The sequence below is a fragment of the Nothoprocta perdicaria genome, unplaced genomic scaffold (assembly GCF_003342845.1).
Source record: "Nothoprocta perdicaria isolate Ctin4 unplaced genomic scaffold, notPer1 scaffold_6, whole genome shotgun sequence".
Taxonomy (NCBI): Eukaryota; Metazoa; Chordata; class Aves; order Tinamiformes; family Tinamidae; genus Nothoprocta; species Nothoprocta perdicaria.
In genome coordinates this window covers 6,211,935-6,224,929 of record NW_020455865.1, presented here as the reverse complement: position 1 = coordinate 6,224,929, position 12,995 = coordinate 6,211,935, and the positions used below count along the sequence as shown (strand labels likewise).

Genomic DNA, 12,995 nt, shown 5'->3' with positions numbered 1-12,995 from the left:
CTTTGCCTTATATGTGAATAATCAGTTTCCAGGAGGAAAAAATAAAAGGCCAAACACAACAGTGTGCTGCAAAAAAGTGGACTGAAGCTGTTACCTGCTGTGTTGTGGTAACAGGAGTGTTTCTAGTCTAAACAACACTACCCTAGTCCCCAAGTCAAGCCATGCTGAGCTTCATCTGTTTTCCTGCCTTTGTGCAGTACCTCATACCTAAGGCTCTCATGATTAGGAACAACAACACGGATAGTCATAATGAATATTCAGACATCCCACAAACCACTCTCAGCATCTGCCATTGTATCTGCATTAGCATTAGAGTGCACAGATAATGATCAAAGCAGCATTTTCCTGTCAGAGGCCCCCCTAAACCAGACTTATTAGTGTGAATCAATGATGATTACCGTACCTCCCAAATGCAATTGCATCTACCCCTACAGTCTGTGATTCCATATAAAATATCCCCCTTCCACTTGCTTTTCTCCAAATATTTCATGCAATGTGTAAACTTCGACTGAAGACACCAGGAAGAACACTGGTTCAATATCTGGGAAAAAGAGGCCTAAAATCTGCTAAAATGCACAGAAGAATGTGATTCGTTTAGTCCTTGGTTATGGTAACAGAGAATTGCCTTTCTGTGCTAGCATGGAAGATCTGGATTCTCCATCCTATGGAAAAGCTGTGCTGTTCTACAGGAAGTGTGCTGCTGTAGTATATAAAAAAGCCTTGCTAATGAAAACATGCTCTTGTCCTGCTGCTGTTGAATATCTGGGCTGCATTTTTTTCAGTTTGCTCTTGTTTTCTTTCTAAAGTTACCTGAAAAAAAATGAGAAAATTCTTCATTTTGCCCCATGTGTAAAGTTGACAGTGGCTTTATCACTGTGGGTTTTKAGTGTAAATGACACGGTTCTAATGCACTGTGTCCATGTTCCTGCACAGCAAGACACTGGGGAAATCACCACTAAGCAAGCGACAGTGTTCCAATTAGAGACGAGTGAAGTCCTCTCCCTCATTTCACATCTGCTCCAAATCCTTGGTCAGCATTGCTGATTTGTGTTCTGCTGCTATTGCAGAAGAGATGGAGTTGGGACAAGCCTTATTCACCAAAATCCTAAGTCCCCAAAGGAACCACTTGACTGAGGGATAAAACAACCACCACCAATAACAAAATCTGGGAAATGAAGGAAGAGGAGGCTGAAAAGGAAATTCCCATGCTCCAAGGCAGCTGCGTTCCTCGGGAGTGATGCTTTAGTGCAGAATATGTGCATCTCCTAGACCAGTGCGAAAAGCAATTGAGAGATACCGCTTAGGAGGAAAGAGATTTCTACAGTAGAATTAAACAGTTGACAAAATCCCAACAGCTGTACAGATTCCTGAAGTCAAGTTAAATAGCTTGCAAAATGAAGTTTTCCCACTGTGGGTTTCAGGAAAGTGGCATGCTCTGGATAGTTTTTGTGCTTTGAGTCCCGTTTTTAACTGCTGAAAGTGGCTACAGCTCCACTAACTCTCTGCAGCTAGACTGATTTTGAYACAGCTTAAAAAATGCATGGGCCTATGCATTAAAGTGACCTGCCTTGTAAATGGGGCTAGATATTAAACACAAACAGTCCTTCAACTTCTACCCAGCAGCTCCCTGTTCTCCATTAAAGCCAGTTAGGCTTTCTCCTTCTCCTCAGCTGACCGCAGTGCAGGAGAAGTCAGTCCCACAGGGTACATTTCCAACGTGCTCAACTCCCAGAGCTTGAGCCCTAGGTGCCTCTTTCACTTTTCCCACATCTTYGTGGATTCTCTGCCTCCCTTCTTCTGCTGGCCTCTCTTACCTCCAATTGCCCATGTGATTAATGGTTTCTTTAGCATAGCCTCTGCTTACCTTGAAGTCTCCTTCAGTATGATGTTCCCTTCAAAATGTGACTATCTGCAAGGCTCTTCTTTGAGTATTCCCCAACCTATGAGACTGCAGGGCATGTAGAAAGCTGTTACTTTCTCATGTCAGAAGTAGGACATCATATGTCCTTTGCCAGAAGTTCTTTGATATGTGCCTTGGCAACATCTAGTAGGAATGGAGTACAAGAGATCCCTTCCCTCTTCCTATGTATAAAGCTGTAGTATGAAACCATTTTCTCATTTTTTAACCTGTTGTGTGATGCTAATAATGTATCACATCATAGGTATTATGTGTCCTGACATCCTCCCACCTGTAGTTTCTTATCCAGCTACGACGTGATTCACCATGTTTAAGATAAGAACCTTCTCCTGTGCAGTCCTACCATGTGTAACACCTTCCTCATCAGCTTCTCAGACAGCTCTGTCCTCTCGGTATTTTCCTGCTGTCATTTACACCACATCTGAAAGGACAACTTCTATCCTTTCCTTCCTTATGTGACAGGGAAGGTWTTGGAGGCCTTATTTACATCTTTCATCCTAGAACATTTTGTAATATATTTAATCTTATCTTAAGATATTTAAGACTGCAAAAGTCTTCTTTTGAAGAGTGTGTGTATGAAAAGATACAACATGCAATAAGGTTGGATGTCACTGCAAGCCTCTCCTCTGTAGATCAATACTCCTGATTGGGAGCTGCAAGAAAGTTTTATCTGCGGGTTGCAGAGAGGAATGAGGCAATATGTCTTCTCTGTTTTCAGTCACACAAAAAGAAGGGAGTATCCAATAAAATGAACAGCTCTGTTTTCCAACAAATAAAAGGAGAGAGCATTTTTTTTGCACAATGCAATTATACTGTGCAACTAATTGGTACAGGAGAGTTTGGAGATACAAACTGGATCAAAAGGGAATGAGAAAAATCCAGAATTATCTGCTAATAACTAATAAAACAGAGTCAGATGTAGCTCCTCTGAACTGGACGTGCCTAAACTCCTGATCCTTTGGAGTTGGAAGTATTCCATGGGAAAGATCACAGTTGTTGCTCCAAAAGGAGAACCTTGACATAAGTCCTAAATCCTTAGTGTTGTCCTACAAACACATGGGGAATTTCTTCCTCAACCCATAGTAGATAAAACTAGAAATCACAGGTTGAACTTGTCACAGAAGARATTTTAGCTCCTTTATGAATGTGGGACCATCAAAGCTGTGGAACGGGCTGCCTGCAGTGGGTGTGAATTCTCCGGCATGGGGAGCCTTTCAGAAGAGGTTACCCACAAACTTCCATCAAATGTGACACAGGTATGGCTGATCTTGCCTTGGGGAAGAGGCAGGGATTAAATGACCTCTCAAGGTCCTTCCAGCCCTGTTTCTCCATGATTCTCCGTGACAGGATCCTGGGCTTGATAGATCTTTGGCCTGACCTGCAGTGACAGTTCTTGGATGTGTCTGAACACATACATTGCATACATTTTGCTCYCACTGCAGCCCTGCAGACTGCTGTGGTGGCATTCAGGGCTGAACAGCTCTTTAGCAAAGGGCAGGGCTGCTGCTAGGGACACAGTGTGGGTCCGAGATTTGCATTCTCAGCCAGTGTRTGCTCTCAGGCAATGCAGCTGGGCAAGCTAGGGGTATACCAGGAAAAAAAAAAAAGTCTATTAAAAATGCATGTTTTCTCTGCTCCTGTGCACAGCAAAGTCAGCGAGACATCTTTCAAGGAAATGTGGCAGCATATTTTCTAGTTTTGGGGGCTGCTTCTTCCCCTCTAGGCTGTTTTGAATRAAGACAACAAGACAGGACAAAGTCTCCTACCTTTTCTAATCTTCCCTCACTCCATGGTCTCATGCAAGGGGAGGGGATGCTGCACTCCCTGGAGGCTCAAGGATGAGCTCAACTCATTTTTCTTCTCCATACATAGATAATGTCTAGCATGCTGCTACTACGCTGCAAGAGTTTTGGCTTTCTGCCCATGGGAAAGTGCTGCCTGCACACGCATGATTTTTCTGTTACCTCCCCCCGCCAATAACAGTGTGCATGTATCTGTGTGCATGTTTACAGTAGGTTATTAACTACTGTTTTCCTACCTACTAGTTTGTGTATTTGTGTTTGCAAGTAACACAACAGGACTATATAATTATGTAAATTTGCACATGTCTATGAGAGTTGTGCAGTCTCTTATGGTTTTAGCCTGAATCTCTTGRCACTTGCTGACTTATTCCCTTTCCCTTTAAAACACCTGTTGCTGTAACARGGGGCTCACAGAAACATCTTATCTTTTCATAATGAAACAAAAAAAAGAGAAGTACATTTATAGGTACTGCAGGTACCAAGAAGAGTTTGAAACAGACAACAGTAAAGGCTTTGAAACCTAGAAGGAAAAGCAAAATCTTAATTCTGTCTATTCTCTTTTTTTTTTTTTTAATTCAATGGATTTTAAATCAAGCTCATATTTCTAGAAGCAAATCTGACTCATACAAGGAGATAAACTGCAAAGGCCTGTGCTAGGCGGTACAAAATGACAGTGCATGCATAGCAGCGTGAGGACTAACACACTGAAGTGTGTCTCAGCATCTTTGTACCCGTTCCTGCCTGCGCGAACCTTAGGATGTTGCAAGTACACATGCATGAATTTGTTATGGATTACTGATCTGCCCTTGGGTACGTTCATTTTGATGAACATATCTGTGCACATATGTGCTTAATCTGTTCCCACGTGAAGAGCAGACTCACACATTTGGCTCCTCCCTGTCTTGATCTCCACTGTACTCATTGCCATGATTTTTCAATGCCTTCATTTCACTATCAAAACATTACCACTAAGAATTTGAAGCAACTTGCGTTGCCAGCTGAGGGTGCTGGAAAACCAAAGAAGCATTTACAAGTGGAACAGGGACAATGACACATCTCACAGTTGACTGCAAGCCTTGGCTTCATGGGAGCTAGCTATGTTCCCATCACCCAACAACCTGTCTAAGCTGAGTGCTATAGAAAACCAACATACCTGTATATTTTATATCTGGTTGTAAATCCTTGACGATGTCTTTCCACAAAGGATAAGTAGCTCCGTGAGTGGTGGAAAGGCCCCCTGTCTGAAATAAGCCAATCAAATTCCTTGGAGACATGTTGGTTGGTAGCAGCTGGGTCCTGGTGGGAGGGCTGTACTAGTATATGGTCCCATATAAACAGGAGGTAGAGGAACTCAACAAGCCTCCAGTTCATGCTTTTCTGTCTGCCTTTTTCCTCTCATTCTTGCTCCATTCTGTGGAGTCCTGTTGAAACAGAGAGGGAAGAGGAGGAAGGAAAGAGAGATGGGGGCAGAGGGGAAGAGGAGAAGAGAGAGAGAGAAAGACAGTTTAGAAACTGGAATTACTTTGATCCTTTGAAAACTTCTCTCAAGGTGAAAACAGACATGAAAAATCAAGTTTTAAAACCCTTCAATCTGTCTGTGTTAACAGCTTAGAAYATTTGACAGTCTTTTATTCATGCATCTAAGTGATACTTTTAACATTACAAGCAAATATCACCTTTGAAATGACCAGGTCTTAGCCTGAGATATCTTCACCCCAGCTTGCCCATCATTTCCCTTGTGAACTTTGCAATACTGCAAAGATGAATGAGGGCTGGGCTCAGAAGGTGGCCACACCCCAGGCTGCAATTACCCATTTATTGTCCCTTTAATGTTGTGCCAGAGAAACATGTCTTCTCCTTTCATGTCTCTCTGATGATCTGTCATCCATACGCATTGCAACATGAGCAATCTGTAAAGACCCAGCTTTTCYTTTAAAGTGTTGCCAAAAAAATAAAAGAAAACAAAATCCAGCACATGAGGACMCATGGACAGACACACACATGCGTCCCTATGAAATCCTGTTGAACTTTAAAAGATAAAGATCACCCCAATCCACTTTTCTGCCTGGGTGCTTGGGATGTGTACATTTGGTGGGGAAGGGCAGGGTCTGCTGCTGCTTGGATTATGCTGGGACCTGGAGGCTCTTTTCAAGATCAAGGCTCCACAGGGTGATGCATTGAACATGCACATTCAGCGGTAGGAGATTTACTAGGGAGCTTAAGGGGATGCTTCAYACCACCTGGTGCAGGGCAGAGTCCCACGCATGGGAAGGGCTGCCCTCTGCACTGCCTCTCTGTCAAATCATGGCTGCAGGCAGCCCCAGCGTGAGACAGTTTCTCTCCTCAATGTATTTAATGTCTAAATAGACAAGACATATGATGAGTGGGAAGGGAAACAGAGGGGTGAAACGCCTTGCCAAAGGTTACACAACAAGCCATCTATACAACTGGAAGAGAGCCCTCGTCTCCTGACTCTCGTTTCCAGTGATGCAGCCATTAGATCATCCGCCTCCACAGTCACGCTGCTGGCGTGATGCCCCCTCTCCAAATGAAGCCTTGTGCTCCATTGGTGGAAGGTGAGCTGCTTGATTAGCCGGCACCCTGCACCTAACGTGCTGCTCTTCCCCTTCTGCCGCACAGCAGCAAAGAGACTATAGCAGCCACCCGGCTTGTATTCCCTATTAATCAGAGCTAAACATCTACATTGCACTTGCTGGRAGCTGTTTATGCTGCTCTGAAAAGCTGTCTCCCCAAGCAGGACGTGTTCCTCCTCCTGCCCACCTCCTGTCCATCTGGCTGCCTCGCTGCGTTTTGGAAGGATGTGCCCAGCCATGCAGAGTCGTCTTGAGGCTGCATCTCCCACTCTGAGTGCACAAATTCAGATGAAACCTGTCTTTAGGGCATCCCAAACCCACCTATTCCTGGAGAATATAGTATAGAGAGACTAGAGATACTTTTTAAAGCAGGAGAAATTGGACTATGCAGAACTCTGCTATAGTGAGAACTGGTTTCAGACTTGTACATCTCCAGACAACCCTCTGGTCATGGGTCTAGCTCTACCATAGACCCTCTGAAAGTCTGTAATTCCCAGAGGCAAAAGGGTCTCACTAGGGGTGTAGGAGAGGCCACACTAAGGTGTTTTGGAGGTGCCATGCACACCTGCAGCACTGACTGCACTTGGGCAGTGCGAGGGTTATGGGATGCACCAGGGAGCTCCAGCAATTGTGAGCAACTATTCTGCTGTAGGAGGTTTCTCTGGGAGTATGGAAAAGGTGTAGCCCATAGCAGCAATCGTGCATGTCTTCTGTACAGGTGTACTGAACCCAGGAGTGCAACRGGGAGCCGGAGTGCCGGGTGTGTGTTTGTGCCAGAGTGTGTGGGAGTCTGCACGTGTGCACAGCATGTGTTTGCAGAGCTACACTGAGCTCAGCAGCACTTGACAAAACAGAGTTGTGTAGGTCTGGTTAAAAATGACAGTCAGCTGTTCCATTATTTGAAAAATGGAAGGAAAAAAAAAAAAAAGTTAAGTATGGAAAAGGCAATGAATGTTAGCTTTTTCTTTTGGGCACATAAAAAGTCCTTTCTAATTGCAAATAGAACATTATTGCTGTTAAACCTAATAGCACTTGTAGATCTTGACTGAGGAGGTTGTTACTGTTTTGGAGATGTATTTATTATTAGCTGTCACTATTGACACTTACTTCAACAATGCATGGCAATTTTCTGTGCTTCTGCCTTTCACCTTTCAACGAACATTGATTCTTCCCTATCTTATGAAAATGCGTCTGGAGTTTCTAGCCCCAAAGCCAAGGGAATATAGTGTATTCCCCATAGCCTATGGTACAGCTCTGCTTCTACTTATTGCAGTCATGAACCTGAGGTGATTCCTGATGTTCTCAGCTTCATCCCACTCTTGCCATTTCCAGACTGCAGTTCTGGAGAAATGCTTTTCTCCTGGTCCTCTGCTTGGACTGCCTCTTTTCCCTGTTGCTCCTCACGTATCTCCAGTGGTCTCCCTCCACTGTTAACAGCTGCAGACTCAGCACATTTTTTACCAAACAGGTGTGCAGATTTGCTTCTGATAACAATCAGTTGTTCTGTACACATTGTCCAAGCTCACTTTGTTGTCTGTTCATTAAACTCTTCCATAACCACTTCCTTCATCAGCCGATCTGGATCAGTTTTCCTTTAAACATTTCACTTTCTATTGAGTTTCTATTGAAAAGAGAGTAAGGGAGATTTTACATACCAAGCTGGAGTGATAGCTCACCTCCGCTTGCTGGTACAGTGCAAGTACTGAAATCCTAGAAGAGCAAAATGAAATGGATTTCAGAGAAATCCCTGCTTTGTCATCTCACACGTGAGCATCASATTGGGGAAACTTTAGCTTAGAAAAAGGAAGGGGTATTCACTAATCTCCCCTCCTCTTTATCCTCCCTCCTTTTCTTTCTAGGCCGAGGTTAGAGTCAGGACAAATTGAATTGTGATGTCTCTTAATTAGAAGTTAAGACGTGGGGAGAGTATTTCTCGACATAACTGGGAGAAGCAGACACATCTCCAGTCTGGAAGCTGGCTGGAAGTATCAGTGTTGAGAACGGTGCCTGAGGCTGTGGAGGATGGCACAACACAACTTGGGCTAGACAACTAACACACCACCAAGTTTAATTTTTTAGTAGTATCTTTCCCCCTTCCCCGCTCTTGTGTCTGCTATAGAGATGTTGTTTCACGTTAAATATTAATACATACCACAGGGCTGGTCCCGTGGAAGCCATAAAGCTTACTAAAGTGGGATCATTTTGTGTCTAAGGCAATATTGTGAGGTCTATTCAATCTAACTACTAACAAGTTGGAGTCTAAAATTAATTTGTTACTTGGCACCATGGAGCTCCGCTGATGTAAGACATGTCCTGGGGATGTTGCAAAGGGGACAGGGCTAAAAGGGGCAGGAAGGGGATTTCTCCATGTATACAGACTTTAGGTAGGAGATCCAAGCCTAACTATAAACTATATTCAGTACAAAAGCAATCTCTAGAGGATGATTGAGAAGGGGGGCATTACATACACTAGGTTTTGATTCAGGAATCCAAAAATTCTGGGCACTTCAAATCCACATACCCTYTATGAACTGGGCCTATGCCCCTACCTCCTGTTTTGGCTTGCTTTATAATTGTTAGCTTGGAGATACAATAGTATTTATATGTGACCAATTTGGACTGTGGACTTGCTGGAGGAGACATCGTTTGTGTTTACCACTTAGCAAAATGTAGCCCTGCTGCAACGTGACTCAATTGCAGCAGAGTGCTTYGCAGTCACATTGCAATGTGACTGCAAGGTGTTAGGACAGGCATTCCTGTCCTAACAGCCATGAACACAAATCTCTCAAGGAGTCAGTGAGCTTTGTTTATAACATGAAGAATTCAAGCTCCTTTCCATTTCTACTCAGAAACATTGCCCAGTTATGCAGCGATGTAAGTCCTCTTGATTCATGTCAACGAACATGATCATGCAAGTGTSACCTCTGTTCATAAATGTGATTGGTGAGAGAGGCAGGACATAAGTGAGTGCTAAGGGTAAATAAGTAGWGTGAGACAAAAATTTTAGACATGCAGGTTATCTATCACAGTACAGTCATTTTCCAGCATTGTCCATCCTGAAGGTATATCCATCAGGAAGAATGTACATTTCTTTTACAGTCCCTCTTAGTTTGTTAGGTAGTTTAATATGGCCATGTTCTAATCTGAATTCAGCCTGGAGCATTTAATGTTCCTTGTTTTATGAGTCTTTCTTCAAAATTCTTGGAGGAAAAATATGCAAGTACTTTCTGAAAAGTGTAAGCTGTATTTGAATGTACACTTAATTTCATTGTGATTGATATCTGTGTGTTAATTATATTCTATTTTGGGCAATACCTTTGCTGTCACAAGGCAGCGCCTTTTATCCAAGGAGTTCAAATTGAATTAGAGACATTAATTAAAGCTCTCAGCACTCCAGTAAGGCAGGCAAGTGCTGTTATTCCTGTTGTTTCTTGAAATAAGAAGAATGAAATAAAGTTGGGTCTCTACTTAGCCACTTAAAAGGTAATTTCTATACAGTGGGATAGCTCAGAATGATAGATCTTTCACAAAACGATACTGCCAGATCTGTTTCACAGATAGCCAAATAGGAAGGCAGAATGCAGGAGCTCTGACTCTCTGTTGCTTGCTCTAAGCACTGCACTTTTCCTCTGCCTCCTGGGATTTCAAACCTTTCTTCTAACCTTTGTACCTTTCATTTACCGCTTCTGTTAGATTCAAATTGATCTTGCACACATCCCTTCTGTTTTCTCRGGTTCATTGTTGTAAACTGTTTCCACCAGAAATGCAGACTCAGGAAAAAGAAATTACTGAATGCATTATTTGCAGTATAGAAATAAGTCCCCTATCTCTTTAAGCTTCATGCACCAATAATTCTTTCTTGTGTCCCACATTTGGTTCTTGGCAGGTTGAGAGAGGTTTCTGCCTGCTGCCATTTACCAGAGGGAAGAGGCTAACAATTGCTATTTGTATCTGAAACACTTCTGTTCTGCAGCAACTTCACACACCGCTTTAGGATGCTGATAAATTAGTAAAAGACTGAAGTGTCAGGGGAGAGATGAAATAGCTTATGTTAGTTTAGAGCTCGACCCTGCAAAGTGATGAACGTCTGACCTCATTTCAGCAAGCAACTTAAGCTTATGCTTAATTTTAAGCATGGGAGATATTCTCTTAGATTTTGTTCAGCCACACTTCTGCTTTGAGTTAGCTATGCCCTCCCCTTGCTGCCAGACAGATAATTACCGTTCTACACTTTAAGTTAGTGGGTGCAACTAGAACAGCATCATTGATGCTCTGAATCTAATTCTGGGATAGCTCATGGAAGTGCTGGATGCAGCTCCTGCCTGTGAAGCAATTTTGGATGTCCGCTGGATATGCTGGCCAGTGAAACAGCCAGACTAGGGACATCTACATGTGCRTGCTGGAGCCAGAGGAAAACAGGAAGAATGGATGGGAAGGGATGGGGAAGGTAAACCAGCTGAGTCTGTCARGATTCACGTAGTCATGACAAGTTCTGGGGGTAAACTCAGCCTCTAAAAATGAAGAATTTGGCTATTTCTACCATATCTAAGCCATTTCTACCCTACATCAAACTACAGAGGCTTATATCTGATTGGAATGAGAGATGGAACAGCGATCCAGCACATGCTCTGACTTTCCGGATGACTTTGGCATGCAACATGATAAAGACTCAAATGATTGCAGAGCTCTTTCTCTATGGAGGTGGGAGCTCTTCATTTCAGGCAGCAGTGGGCGAATCCCTCTCCAAACCTCAGCAATCCTACTCTGTTCAGTGTCCAGATTTCCACCTTTTCCTTATCTATTTTAATTTGAAATATGCATGAGCCAAAGGGACATCCATCAACTGAAACATTATAGGGGGAGGAACGGTAATGAGGGGAGATGAGAAATATCCATTTGAAAATACCAATACATTCCTGCATTCACATGAGTTTTGCCAAATTGTTCATGCTGAAAAAAAAAATAATAATTGGGAGCAGTCAATACTTTGGTTTTGAGAGCACCAAGGAGAAACATTTCCAAATTTCCATTTGAAATTACTTCGGGGTTTGGGGGGGGGAGGGGTGTCCTTTATTTCTTTTTCTTCTGAATGGTCCTTCTAGCCTCTTAAAAGATAACAGTGATAAAAATATTTCTTTTGACCCCAAGTGACTTTGAGAAAGAAAAGGTTTTCCTTTTCAGCTAGTCAACACTTTGCTTACAACTTGTCAGGATATTCAGTGAACCAAAACTGCCCTATGAATCCTCYGTTATTAATGTAGTTCAACCAGAAGCCTAAAGGGAGCAGGTTTTGTGCAAGATTTCTAATTACTCCCTGCCTATAGTGATGCAAGAATCACATTGGTAACAACCAGGTACCTGATTTCAGCTCATTTGTCCCTGCACTACAGCTAATTACAAATCACCAATGTCATTACAGTGAGGAYTGGAGGCAGAAGTAGCTCAAAACCCAAGAGCTGTGGCAGGCAAGCAATTTCTACTAAGTCACATTATCATGTGCTATTGGACTATGTTAGCAGATGGGATTAAGTGCTATTAGTCCCTGTTATAAATCCATCCCTGATCTTTACTGGGCAAGGTGTCAAGGCCAAGATCAGAAATCCAAGTTCAGGTCTCTGCTTAGAAAACAGATCCAGTGCTCAGTATATCTGAAACCAAATCAGTAGGATCTGCTCCCTGTGCATTCAGATGTGTGATGAAGAGCCACATTCTCAGCACTGTCCTGCTAAATCTGGGTCTGAGCAGTATTGTGATAGGTGCTATGCAAACAGAAACCAAAAAGGCTGTCCGTGCCCCCAAAAGCTTACAATCTAATTAGAAGACCAAGGACACCAGATGGCCAGGGACAGATGGGGGAATGCAAGGGAACAGTGAGATAATACCGCTCAGCGGGCTGAGCAGTGGTGTCAGCACACCAGCAGCCCTACTTTGGCAAGATTTTCATAGCTATTGTCATAAATGGGAGTTATAAATAGGAAGGCTGGATAATGAGCTAGCTTTGTAGATGTTTGTGAGGAAGTCCTCTCATTTGTGAAGTGGCAGAGATAGAATGAGTATAGATGATAATAATAATGATAAATTGCACTTTTCTGAACTGCTTATAAAAAAAAAAATGGTGGGTGGCGAGCACTGATTTCTATTAAACACTGCCCTCAACTTGAAATTATTCCTACTCTTATTAAATTATTGTCCTAGCTAGACCACTTGGCCATAATTTCATTCTAAGTTACACCAAAATGCAGCTGTCTTCTGCCTTCCTCAGTATTCATACATCTCATATCAAACTCCAGTAATCTCATAAGTGCTAATAGGTTTTTATCCTTGCAGCAGCTCTAGGAGATCGGGAAATGCTGTTTTTCCTATTTTGCAGAATGGAAATTGAGAGGCAGGGTATATTAATGGCTTGTCCTAGATCATTTTATAACTGCTCCAGGAATTCAACCCAAATCACTTAAGTCGCAGTACAGCACTACATCTCCTTGCAATATCCTTCCTACGCACCTTCACGCTACCATTCCGGAATTAGCTAAGACTTGCCACAGAGCTGCTTAGAATTTTTTTGGATTGCTCATTTTTATGTCAGAAAAATGCCAATTCATCAGAGGCAAAACACTTTTTAGAATTTTGTTGATTTAGGGGGGAAAAATAGCTTTTTGATAAAGTCAGCTTTTCTTTGGAACA

The 12,995-nt window shown here is 42.7% G+C and overlaps 1 protein-coding gene across 2 annotated transcripts in view; it reads right to left on the bottom strand.

Annotated features, from left to right (window-relative positions):
* BRINP1 (BMP/retinoic acid inducible neural specific 1) overlaps window positions 1-12,995 on the bottom strand; it is an 85,739-nt gene that overhangs the window by 52,770 nt on the left and 19,974 nt on the right. Inside the window, exons 1-2 of one of the 2 annotated variants that reach the window (XM_026049164.1) lie at window positions 7,970-8,017; window positions 4,874-5,141 (exon numbers count right to left, since the gene is read on the bottom strand). In XM_026049164.1, the coding sequence (XP_025904949.1) occupies window positions 4,874-5,091 (218 nt within the window). In that variant the 5' untranslated portion in view covers window positions 5,092-5,141; window positions 7,970-8,017. Of the gene's footprint in view, window positions 1-4,873; window positions 5,142-7,969; window positions 8,018-12,995 lie in introns of those variants that run through there. The other variant, XM_026049163.1, reaches the window with a different exon arrangement.